Here is a 13,435-nt window from a genome sequence, read left to right as displayed (position 1 = left end):
GCACATCTAGAAACTTTCAAAGTTCTTGAAATTTTCCGGATTGACTAACCTTCATGATTAACTGTCGTTTCTCTTTGCTTATTTGAGCTGTTCTTGTGATAATGTGGACTTGGTCTTTTACCATATAGGGCTATCTTCTGTATACCAACCCTACCTTGTCACAACACAACTGATTGGCTCAAACACATTAATAAATAAAGAAATTCTACAAATTAACTTTTAACAAGTCACACCTGTTAATTGAAATGCATTCCAGGTGACTACCTCATGAAGCTGGTTGAGAGAATGCCAAGAGTGTGCAAAGCTGTCATCAAGTCAAGGGTGGCTACTTTGAAGTACATATATTCCATATGTTTTATTTAATAGTTTTGATGTCTTCGCTATTATTCTACAATGTAGAAAATAGTCAAAATAAAGAAAATTCCTGGAATGAGTTGGTGTGTCAAAACTTTTGACTAGTACTGTATGTAAATAAGATATGTGTTTCATTTTCAATAAATTAGCAAAAATGTCTAAAAACATCTTTTCACTTTGTCATTATGTGGGATTGTTTTTAAAACAATATATTTAATCATTTTTTAATTCAGGCTGTAACACAAAATGTGGAATACGTCAAGTGGTATGAATACTTTCTGAAGGCACTGTACATAATAACTGTCACTTTAGTGCAGGGACTGTTCATTTCCTTAAATTTGTAGTCTACATTTTGCATCCTTCCATTACATCGTCTAGGCCTCCCTTTCTTTCCTCTGTCACGTCCATGTGGATGTTTCGGAGGGTCGCTATTAATAGTGGACATACAGTATTAGCGTATTACAAGTTGTGCAATAATTTGGGACACGTAGCCTTTTTAAAATCATTACGGGAAGCAGACCATACATAGCAGTTTAAACCTGGAGCCTGGCGCACCGTTCATGGCGACTGGACCGTTGTCATCACAGTCTGTGGATTTATTGGACTACTGTTCAACTTCTATTGTACACCTTTCTCACCTTCCAATATCTAATGGGTTGATCTATTGAATATGGCAACTTTCAGGATAAATCAAACCACTGTAATTTTCATTCACCAATATATTTTGTGTATGAAGGCTCTCCAACCCTGTTTATGTATGATTTATAAATACTTTCCTAAGCCTAAATAATCTATAAAATCAGAGTATTTTAAAATCTACCAATTGGTGATGAATATGTGTGTATTTCCATGGCTTGCTTCGATTGATCCCTATTCTGAACCCATTCTCTTGATACATATTGTAGTGAGTTTGTCGAGAACATTTTAATTAAAGGTACACCGTATTCAAAGGGATGGCTTTAGATAAATGTACTGAAAACCCTATTGAATGAAATCTGTTGGCCAGAAAATGGGAAGGTTTTCAGTGGTTGAATTACATTTATTCAGTGTGTGCAAGGGAACCACACCTACAACATGGGTGGGTAACGTTGGTTATCATTTTGCAAGCAGAACAGCATGGTTAATAGTTAATAGAAGCTTCATTTAAAAAATTCCCAGCAGTCAAAACAATTTGTTTTTGAGACAGGGGTGTGTCAACAAAACTATGTTGTATTCATTAGGTATCTCATAGCTAATTTGTAAAGATGCATTACAAGCTCAATTATGGCAATAACCATGGCCATTTGCACAACAATTAATCTATAATCGTCACAGCCCTAAATATAATCACTCCACCCAGGCTCCAATCACCCTGTTGAGTCCAACATTCCTGTTAATATCATCTAGGAGGATTCCATTGGTTGCATGTGGGATAACCTTAGGAGTGCCCTTAGAGCAGTGGCCTTTCCTCCCACCAGAAGACTCAGGGTTCTCGTTAAATACTCTGTTAGGGGGCGGGAAGTTGAAGCGTGTATTAACCACCCCTGTTGTTGTTTTTTGTGAACAGGCCCTGCAGGCCACTGCAGCCTGGAACCCCCTGCGGAAGTTCTCATTGAAGAAGCCATATATGATGGGGTTAATCCCACTGTTAAAGAAGGCCAGCCAGTGGGCCACAGGGAACAGGTAGCTGCTGAGGAAGTCAATCTGCTGCGTGTCCAGATCCCTGTAGTCAGTCAGCAGCATCAGCGTCCACAGAGGCAGCCATGACACCATGAAGAGCACTGCCACCATGATCAGCATGTTGATCACTTTAACCCTGCGTTGGGAATGGGCCCTCCGCACCTCTGCCAGCCTCACCTGCCTCAGGTTGACGGAGAGCTTGGCAACGATGCAGCCATACATGATGCTGATAACACCCAGGGGGGCCAGGTACACGTGCACGAAGATGACCATGGTGTAGACACGACGCATCTCAGGCTGGGGCCATTTCTCAAAGCAGACGAAGACAGGGTATGTCTGGTTGTCCTGGACCAGGTAGGTGTCTTCCAGGTGAATGATGGTCAGGGTAGCAGCCGAGGGGCAGATTATAGCAAACGCCAGCACCCAGATGAAGAGGATGGTGACGAGAGCAGTCACAGGCCTCATTCGGTGTCTAAAGGGGTACACAATACCTGTGAACCTGAGAGAAGGGGGAGGTAGGGAGGAAAAAAAACAGACAGAGGGAGAGAGAGAGAGCAAGATAGAGAGAGGAAGGGGTAGGGAGGAAGAGAGACTGAATGCCACAGAGAGAAATGTTTGGCTTGACAATTATAGCAATGGAGTTGACAAGAGCACAAACAGATCTGTGACAGGATAGTGCGGTGGTGTGGTGGTGGATTACCTGTCAACAGCTATGGCCACCAGAGTGAAGACTGATGCTGACACTGACATCCCCTGGACCAGGTTGCTCATGGTGCATGTAATCTGGCCAAACGGCCATCCTGGTAAGAAAGACTGCATTACACACAAGCGGTAGCCCGGTTGCTACACCAAATATTTTAATCTTAACGAATCTTAATGTGTTTCGATTGAGAATGGATTTTTATACTGTAGATGTGTGGATATACATTGCGTTAAGGGAGCAAATGGCCCTGAAAGGGATGGAAAATGCATACATTTAATAGATACAGTTGAAGTTGGAAGTTTACATACACCTAAGCCAAATGCATTTAAACTCAGTTTTGACAATTCCTGACATTTAATCCTAGTAAATAATACCTGTCTAAGGTCAGTTAGGATCACCCCTTTATGTTAAGAATGTGAAATGTCAGAATAATAGTAGAGAGAATTATTTATTTGAGCTTTTATTTCTTTAATCACATTCCCAGTGGGTCATGGTTGGGATGGTGTTCTTCGGCTTGCAAGCCTCCCCCTTTTCCTCCAAACATAACAATGGTCACTATGGCCAAAAAGTTATATTTTTGTTTCAGACGAGAGGACATTCTTCCAAAAAGGTACGATCTTTGTCCCCATGTGCAGTTGCAAAACGTAGTCTGCCTTTTCTTATGCCGGATTTGGAGCAGTGGCTTCTTCTTTGCTGAGCGGCCTTTCAGGTTATGCCGATATAGGACTCATTTTACTGTGGATATAGATCATTTTGTACCTGTTTTCTCCAGCATCTTCACAAGGTCCTTTGCTGTTGTTCTGAGATTGAGTTGTGCTTTTCACACCAAAGTACGTTCATTTCTAGGAGACAGAACGCGTCTCCTTCCTGAGTGGTATGACGACTGTGTGGTCCCATGGTGTTTATACTTGCGTACTATTGTTTGTACAGATGAACGTGGTACCTTCCTTGCTCCCAAGGATGAACCGGACTACAGTTTTTTTTCTGAGGTCTTGGATGAGTTCTTTTGATTTTCCCATGATGTCAAGCATAGAGGCTCTGAGTTTGACGGTAGGCCTTGAAACACCTCCAATTGACTCAAATGATGTCAATTAGCCCATCAGAAGCTTCTAAAGCCATGCATTTTCCAAGCTGTTTAAAGCCACAGTCAACTTAGTGTATGTAAACTTCTGACCCACTGGAATTGTGATACAGTGAATTATAAGTGAAATAATCTGTCTGTAAACAATTGTTGGAAAAATTACTTGTGTCATGCACAAAGTAGAGGTCCTAACCGACTTGCCAAAACTATAGTTTGTTAACAAGAAATTTGTGGAGTGGTTGAAAAACGAGTTTTAACGACTCCAACCTAAGTGTATTTAAACTTCCAACTTCAACTGTACCCACCGGGCACAAGCTGGTTGAATCAACATTGTTTGAATGTCATTTTTCAATGTATTGTGACATCTACATGGAAAGTACATTGGATTCGAAAAAAGTCAAAACATTTGTTTTGAGGGTGAAATTTCAACCACAGGATTATGTCATCATAGTAACCAATTTTCAACATAGACAAACTGTGTATAAAATATGTATAATTGGTACCTTTGAAACAACGTCCGATCTTCAATGTAGCATCCACTACCTATTACCTGAGAGTTGATCTACAACTATTCATTTGCTATCCCATCCAGGGTTTTAACCATGCCCTACCCTGCTTAGCTTTTATTTTGTCACTGACTAGTACCGATATATCACTAAATATATTCACTGTTGCTATCAAAGTCATGCCAAAGGGTAGGTTTGACAGAGCAAATGAAATGGAACCATATATATTTGTAAGTCATATATCATCAATTGTACTATTTTGGCCTATATAACACTTGCAAAGTCATAAACAGCTATTGTCTCAATTCAATCCAGGGTTCAACTAAAATATGCAAAACATAGTTCATAAATTGGTGTGATTGGTCAAAAGACCAATTAGTGGAAAATATCAGAATTGGGCTGCCTGTGTAAACGCAGCCTTATAGGCCTATGGTTTCAAGCTTTGGTTGATTTAAAATGTAATCTTCAAATTCATCATTAATATTTGATTTTAATTACTTTATTACAATCTCCATTACCCAATGCCAATTGCAACAGCTAGTCTTACTGGGGTCCGACACATAACGCAAAGACATTACAGACAAAAGACTTTACAATTGACATACATTTAAAAACATTAACATGTAGTGTGTGTGTGTGCATCTATCAGTTACACATACATGTCAGTACATAAACACAACACTTGGAATATGTTGGATTCACGTCTCGATTTCAACCTAAAAAAAAGTCAAAGTCTATTTAAAGTCTATTTAAAGTGCATTTAAAGTTTGCATAGATTTGATTTATTCCTATTACTTAACTTTGATTTTGGTTGATATGGAGACGTGAATCCAACATTTAATATTATTAATATATCAACTATTAATATTTGTAGACAAACTGGATTTTGTATTGTGTTTGGTTGTCAGTGCAAACAAATATCAACATTTGAATGAGATCTTCTGCTTGCATAGATCCATTGGTGCCACTGATTTAGTCTGTTTTTTCTATACATTAATTCTAAACTATATGTTGGATTCACCTCTATCTCAACTAAATTAAATTTGAAATGAACTTGAAATAAAGTCTGATTTGACTTAGTCCTATTCTTTAACTTTGATTATTGGTTGAGATTGAGACGTGAATCCAACATATCAATTATTAACATGGAGACAAACTGCAATTAAAACCAAACTAAGTCAGTGGCACAAAAGATACATTTCCTTCAAATGTTGATATTTGGTTGCATTGACAATCACACACATTTCAATTACACTTTTGCAATGTAGAAAATACTCTATTAACTTGTTACAAGTTAACAAATTATATGCTGGATTCATGTCTCCAACTAAACCAAAAATCTAAGTTAAAGAGTAGGATTAAGCCAGTGGCTCAGATGACACAATCCAAGCATTAGATAGGCTATCCTTTAAATGTTGATATTGGACCAATGTGTAAACCAAACACAATGCAATAATACTTTTGTAATACAGTAGCCTAAAGTTAAGGCTATGATACAAACGAATGTAACAGTATTTATTCAACCTTAAAATGAGTAACACATCCATGGCCACATTTTGAGGTTAGCCTATTGTAAATGTCTTCTTATGTAGACCTAACCAGAGAAAGAGTGCATTTTCAAGATAACATGCAAAGATTGCAGATTTTCTACACAATTGCTATAATAATATGTGCAGAATTTTGAACAACATTGATCACTTGCAATGTACTTTTAATGTAATCTCAACTGCAATACAGGGCCCGGTCTCCGAAAAGCATTTTAAGCCTAAATTCATGGGCAGAACCTTTGTAGGCGCATCATTAAATCTCTGAGCTGTTTCCCAAAACCAGACCTGGTGCAAGGACAGACGCTGGGAGACGAGAAGCAAGTACAGAGAGTGAACATTTAATGAATAACGGGCATGAAACGAAACGCAGACATCGTCTGGACAAGGGAAACATAATGACAATAATACTGGCACGGGTATGAAACTGAGGAATAGACTGATATAGGGGATGCAATCAAAAACGTGATGGAGTACAGGTGAGTCCAATGAAGTGCTGATGCCTGTAACAATGTTGACAGGTGTGCGTAATGATGGGCAGCCTGGTGCCCTTGAGCGCCAGAGAGGGTGGGCGGGAGCAGGCGTGACAGTTTTTTCACAGGGCCTCCTATGTGTGGCAGACAAAACACATTTAATAAATGGGTACAGTTGCGACCTGTCATTCACGGCAGGTGGGGCAGAGCATGTTATTTAGGCATTAATTTGTGTCACATATCAGTTTGCGAACAATGTAAAAACGAATTTATTGAGAGAATAAAGCCAAATACAATCATGATCTCTTTCTTGCTTTCTTAAATATGGCAGCTCCAAAATATAGATGTTTCATCCTAGCTCAGTGCTTTCTGTGGTGGAGGGGCAACCAGTGGAAAATACAGAGCTTAGGCATTGGTAATCTTCTCTAGTGTCATCGCAGAATCTACCGGGAGAGCTAGGCAGTTCAAGCTCCCTTGGGTGCTGCCATAGATTTACATTAGAAGTGACCATCCTAGAAGGCTCAAGGTCATTGACTATAGATAAAATGACATCAAATCACGTTATATCTACAAAGCTTTGATTGGACTGATCATATCAACAACATACTTTCAAAATCTTAGCTAGCAAGCTAGACATGTTAAGTCCTCGACATGATGCTAAATTTATCTGAACTAATGTCTATCTGAAGTTCTGTCTGTGTCCATTTTGAAAGTGCTGAACAAATAGGCTTTTTATCGAATTACATAAATCCACAAGGAGTGAGTAGAAACCACTATGTTTTTTTTTAAAGGCAGTAAATGAGGCTGAATTTGTTTTAACTAGGCAAGTCAGTTAAGAACAAATTCTTATTTTCAATGTCAGCCTAGGAACAGTTGGTTAACAGCCTTGATCAGGGGTAGAACAACAGATTTGTACCTTGTCAGCTCGGGGAATCGATCTTGCAACCTTTCGGTTACTAGTCCAACGCTCTAACCACTAGGATACCAGTCGCCCCGAATGAACTGTTTAGCTGCCAGACAAGGCTCCGCTGTGTAGGTGTAGCGGTGGTGAAGAAAGGAAAGTTCTGCTGTTGGGACAGCTTTATGTAGGCCCTAACAGTATGGGCACAGTTTGTCACCGTTATAGTGCAAATAATGTATTGTTTAGTGTTGTGCTGTGTTGTGTAGTGGCTTTGCTGTCATGCATCTAAAAACAAAATGGGGAGTTTGCCCCACCAAGATTTACATGCTAAAATCGCCACTGAATGGGTGTAGGTAGTAAAGACCATAGGCAACTCATGAGTTTCAAGTTTGGAGAAGCTTGGACAGACGGGAGACTCTGGCAGCTCAGGACAGACGTGAGACTCTGGCAGCTCAGGACAGACGGAAGACTCTGGCAGCTCAGGACAGACGGGAGACTCTGGCAGCGCTGGGCAGGAGGAAGACTCTGGCAGCGCTGGAGAGGCGGGAGCACCTGTAGGGAGGAGACGGAGAGACAGCCTGGTGCGGGGGGCTGCCACCGGAGGGCTGGTGCGTGGAGGTGGCACCGGATAGACCGGACCGTGAAGGCGCACTGGAGGTCTCGAGCACCGAGCCTGCCCAACCTTACCTGGCTGAATGCTCCCTGTAGCCAAGCCCAGTGCGTTGAGGTGGAATAGTCCGCACTGGGCTGTGCTGGCAAACTGGGGACACCATGCGTAGGGCTGATGCCATGTACCCCGGCCCGAGGAGACGCACTGGAGACCAGAGCGTTGAGCTGGCTTCATGGCACCTGGCTCGATGCCCACTCTAGCCTGGCCGATACGAGGCGCTGCTATGTACCGCACCGGGCTATGCCTGCGCACCGGGGACACAGTGCGCCTCACGGCATAACATGGTGCCTGCCCGGTCCCTCTCTCTCCACGGTAAGCACGGGGAGTTGGCTCAGGTCTCCTAACTTAGCCACACTCCCCGTGTGCCCCCCCCAATAAATATTTGGGGCTGCCTCTTGGGCTTACAGCCGCGCTGCCGTGCTGCCTCCTCATACCACCGTCTCTCAGCTTTCGCTGCCTCCAGCTCTGCCTCCAGCTCTGCCTTGGGGCGGCGATATTCTCCCGGCTGTGCCCAGGGTCCCTTGCCATCCAAGATCTCCTCCCATGTCCAGAAGTCTGGAAATCTCTGCTGCTGCTGCTGCTGCTGCCCGTTACCACGCTGCTTGGTCCTTTGGTGGTGGGTGATTCTATAGCGGCTATCCTCTTCCTCTTCTGAGGAGGAGTAGGAGAGGAGACCAATGCACAGCGTGGTAAGTGTCCATCTTTTAATAACGTAAATGAACACTGAAAAAAAAAAAAGTGAACGAACGAAACCGTAACAGTTCAGTCTGGTGCAGAAACAAACACTCAACAGAAAACAATCACCCACAACTCAAAAGTGAAACCAGGCTACCTAAGTATGGTTCTCAATCAGGGACAACGATTGACAGTTGCCTCTGATTGAGAACCATACCTGGCCAAACACAGAAATCCCAAATCATAGAAAAAAGAACATAGACAACCCACCCAACTCACGCCCTGACCATACTAAAACAAAGACATAACAAAAGAACTAAGGTCAGAACGTGACACACTCTTCTCCGCCTGTCTGCCTCCCTTTTTATCTGTCTTGACCTGAGCTATTGCTAGTGAAGTTCAACATTGTATCAAATTATCACAGGGTCCGTCCGGAAGCTGTCTCTAAGAAACTTGCAACATTGAATCAACTAGCCTATTCCGGGCCCTCAAAGTTTCCTGCACCAGTGAGCTTGGGACAAAAAGCAGTTTTTTTATGACGTTTCCACTCATTCGCAATGGCTGATAGAAAAACAGACTTTGTTGCCTCGTGTGAGGCGAAGACAACATGAGTGGTGAGTTAAGACAATCAGAAATAAGACATTGCCAAATGGGCACCTTCTTACATATGCATGCAAGGAAACAATCTACAGCATTTAAAAATAACAATAAGATAATGATCCTCTGTGGGTAAGTCAAGCTCCATGGTGAAGTATTTTTAATGATTTTATTTAGACAGGAGTAATAATATAATTTTGTTGAAACATCAATTTACTTTTGGGAATTCCAGCATCCTAATAGTGCACTGTACACCCGCACAGTGCAGGAAAATAACCTCTCCCTCAACGTCAACAAAATGAAGGAGCTGATTGTTGACTTCAAGAAACAGCAGAGGGAGCAAGCCCCTATCCACATCGACAGGACCACAGTGGAGAAGGTAAAAAGCTTCAAGTTCCTCGGCGTACACATCACTGACAATCTGAAATGGTCCACCCACACAGATAGTGTGGTGAAGAAGGTGCAACAGCACTTCTTCAGGAGGTTGAAGAAATTCAGCTTGGCCCCTAAGACCCTCACAAACTTTTACAGATGCACAATTGAGAGCCCCCTGTCGGGCTGTATCACCACCTGGTACGCTAATTGCACCGCTCACAACCGCAGGGCTATCCAGAGGAGTGTGCGGTCTGCCCAACGCATTACCGGGGGCACAGGAAATCTACAGCATTTCCTGTGCTTGTGTCACAGGAAGGCCAAAAACATCATCAAGGACATCAACCACCCTGAGCCACTGCCTGTTCACCCGCTACCATCCAGAAGGTGAGGTCAGTACAGGTGCATCAAAGCTGGGACCGAGAGACTGAAAAACAGCTTCTATCTCAAGGCAAGACATCACTAGTAGGCTACCATCTGGTTACTCAACCATGCACCTTAGAGGCTGCTGCCCTACATTATATACATAGACATGGAATCACTTTAATAATGGAACACTAGTAACTTTAATCATGTTTACATACTGATATACTCATTTCATATGCTACTGTATTCTATTATATTTTAGTCAATGCCACCCCGACATTGCTTGTCCTAATATTTAAATATGTTTTAATTCCATTCTTTACCTTTAGATTTTTGTGTATTGTTCTACATTTTTAGATACTACTGCACTTTTGAAGCTAGGAACACAAGCATTTCGCTACACCTGCAATAACATCTGCTAAATATGTTTATGTGACCAATACAATTTGATTTTGATTTTAACTTTCCTTTCCAATTCACAAGAGGCTTAAACCAGAGATCTGTCATGATGAGATGCTCAAGTCACCACCTTAACAATGGGAGTCTTTGTCTCAAAGGCTGGGAGGCAGACGACAAGTTTAGGTCTGCATATTATTCCCATAGAAACGCACTGGGTTTATACTGGACAGATTTTGGCGAGTGCTCTCTCGCTTTGCCGCTTCCTCTCTGCTGACACTCTATCGTCGGACAAAGCATCCGCGTGATCTAAACAGCGCCCCTCTATATGTAGCCCATGCAACTGATGCTGTATGGACATAAATAGTATGACATGCCATACTCTTTTGGTCCAGACAGCATCAGATACATGGTCTACACATACTGAGACAGAGGGTCGCTGTTTCGCTCACTCGGAAACTTTAACTGAGATTGATGCATCTTTCTGTCGGCGCGAATCTCGGTCAAATAAATTATCAATATTTCAATATTTTATTTGGAAGGGCAAGCAGATAAATTTGGGCGGGGCAAGCCCCCAAAGGTCCTCCCACAACTCCGCCCCTGCCCAAAACCATCGTTATTAACGATTCACTTGAAAACACTCATAATCGAAGTGTGCGTCAGACCACTCAAAGAACAACGAAGTGCGTCATTAGATGTTTTTTTTGCCCATAGCGTCATGTTATACACAGAACATCTCCGCTAAACATAACATCACATGGTTTGTCCGCCTCTCTGTGACCGCCGATAATTCAGAAAACAAAATTGACTACAAATACAAAGTTGCCAATGTCTTTGCAATTGCGACGTATAAAACTTAATATAAAAATATAAAACAGAGATGACTGTATTAAACAATAAATACAGTAGGCTATAGGCTAGGCCAATTTCAATTATGTTGAAATACATTCAATTGAGATATATTTAGCTACTTGTAGGATACTGACTGTAATTTGTCTCAATATATTTCATGATGTGTAGCCTAAGGTGCCCAATGATGTGCCAAATATTTTAGTGCATTATTATAGGGTAAGTGTTGGAATTAGCCACCTCAATATTTGCAGTCATAGGTAATAATATCTTTCTAGGAGCTGATCCGTCGTCACTATTGTGGAATAATTTGAACGTTAATGTAAGATTTGAATGGAGAATGCTGATCCGAGAGCATCGTTGCCTTTCTTTTGATCCAATAGGTAGAAAACACATGCTTCAACAACACACTCAGCGAAATTTTCTCTGGGTGCTGTTTCGGCCATTGTAGGAAACATGCATCGTTAAAACACGTATTGTCTTCTCCTTTTTTCCCTTTGTACTGTTTGTGCCCAACAATGTTTGTACCGTGTTTGTGTTGCTGCCATTTTGTGTGGCTACCGGGCTGTGTCATGTGTTGCTGTCATACTATGTTGTTGTCTTAGGTCTCTCTTTATGTAGTGTTGTGGTGTCATGATGTGTGTTTTGTCCTACATTTGTATTTTTAATCACAGTCCAGTCCCTGTAGGAGGCCTTTTGCCACTTGATAGGCAATCATTGTAAATAACAATTGGTTCACAACTGACTTGCCTAGTTAACGAAAGGTTAAATAAAAAATAAATAAAAGTTAGCCTAAATTCCAACACTATGGGAAACCAGGCCCAGGTTATTTGTTTGTGCTTTTAGATGAAGTAGTTGTATAAATACAACATTTCTGACATTGTATTCCCATTTGAAATTGATTGTGCTTGTAAATTGTTGAAAGTGCAGTGATAACACATTTTTAGATGACAACTAACTAAAATCTGACATTGTTTTAACTTTTTCCTTTGGAATTTTGTTGTCCTTTTTATAGATGGATGAAAGCGTAGTGAATTAAACTAACATTTGGATTTCAAGAAAAGTATGGCTGTCTTTTTGAGTAGGTAAATAAAGGTTGAAATCTCATTGAACAACTTAACCAAATATTAGCCAAAATTCCCCGTTGAAATGATGTGGTGTGCCCAGTGGGTATGCAATAATTAATTATCAACAGCAAGTTGATTGAAAATCAGCCTTTTCACTCCAGACTTTCTCACACTTGGTTGACTCAACTGGAGACAGCCTCGAGCTGTAAAAGCCAGACTGAAACCTTTGATCCCTTCCTAGAAAGTTAACACTCTCGCCTCCAGAACCATATGATTCCCCTTACGGAGGGGATCCCGCATCGATTTCTGCATGTGCCCTACGCATTTCTGCTCCCTCCACTTTCTCACCTGATATTAGGCTGTCAATCAAAGTCGTTGGAATGCAGAACACTCCAATGAGCAGATCACTGATGGCCAAGTTGAGGATGAAGAGGTTGGTGACAGAGCGCATGTTGCGGTTCCGGAGGACCACCAGGGAGACCAGCACGTTCCCCCCGACGCAGAGCAGGAGAACCGCCATATAGCACAGGATATAGATGACAGACATGCCGGTGGAGTGCAGGTAGTAAGGCATGTAGGTGCGGTTGGCTCTGTCCATAGTGGCACTGTCCATGGTGCTGTTCACAGCAGTTTCATTCAGTGACGCAATCTCCATTTTCACAAGTCACCTTCCAAATGGAATCACATCAGAAAAACGTGTTATAGCCTACATATTGGCAGAGAAACCTAGCAGATACAAATGTATATTTTAAAAGAAACGCAAGGAATATAAAAGAAAAACGATAAAGCCATAGCACAAACATTCTCTGAAAAAAAGCTTTAGTCATCATACAATGTTGCCATTTGGACGAATCCACTCCATCGTGATTTATTGTTCTTATTTTTTACCATCAAATGACACATATGTTCTTACTGAAACAAGTACATGAAACTGACGAAGAAAGAAAATACAGTAAAAGCTCAGTGAGAACAAATGGTGAGTTAAATTCATAAGATTGAGAAGGCAAAGTTGCTATTTCATAGAAATCTGCAGGATGCCTATTGAGATTTTCAAAGAGAGACTTACCTTTGTAAGAGCTACACTATAGTTCCCTTGTCTGGTCTTGTCTGTGCCGGTGCGCTCTACTGCGTCTTGTAATGCTTCTAGTCCACTTCTGGAATCGCATCAGCGTCACTCATACTCTATAACGATTAGGGATACTGTACCACATGGATAGTGCGA

The 13,435-nt window shown here is 41.5% G+C and overlaps 1 protein-coding gene across 1 annotated transcript; it reads right to left on the bottom strand.

The window, feature by feature from the left end:
- Window positions 1-1,103: 1,103 nt before the first annotated feature.
- LOC110539131 (neuropeptide FF receptor 1-like) lies at window positions 1,104-12,860 on the bottom strand. The gene is made up of 3 exons (XM_021626101.2): window positions 12,562-12,860; window positions 2,714-2,813; window positions 1,104-2,512 (listed from the first exon to the last, which is right to left on the bottom strand). The coding sequence occupies exons 1-3, from the start codon at window positions 12,824-12,826 to the stop codon at window positions 1,681-1,683; spliced, it is 1,197 nt and encodes a 398-aa protein (XP_021481776.2). The 5' UTR covers window positions 12,827-12,860; the 3' UTR covers window positions 1,104-1,680.
- Between the last annotated feature and the right edge of the window lie 575 nt (window positions 12,861-13,435).

Source organism: Oncorhynchus mykiss, chromosome 12, assembly GCF_013265735.2.
Source record: "Oncorhynchus mykiss isolate Arlee chromosome 12, USDA_OmykA_1.1, whole genome shotgun sequence".
Classification (NCBI taxonomy): domain Eukaryota; kingdom Metazoa; phylum Chordata; class Actinopteri; order Salmoniformes; family Salmonidae; genus Oncorhynchus; species Oncorhynchus mykiss.
Note: the sequence above shows the minus strand (reverse complement) of the source record. Positions and strands in the feature narration are given on the sequence as shown.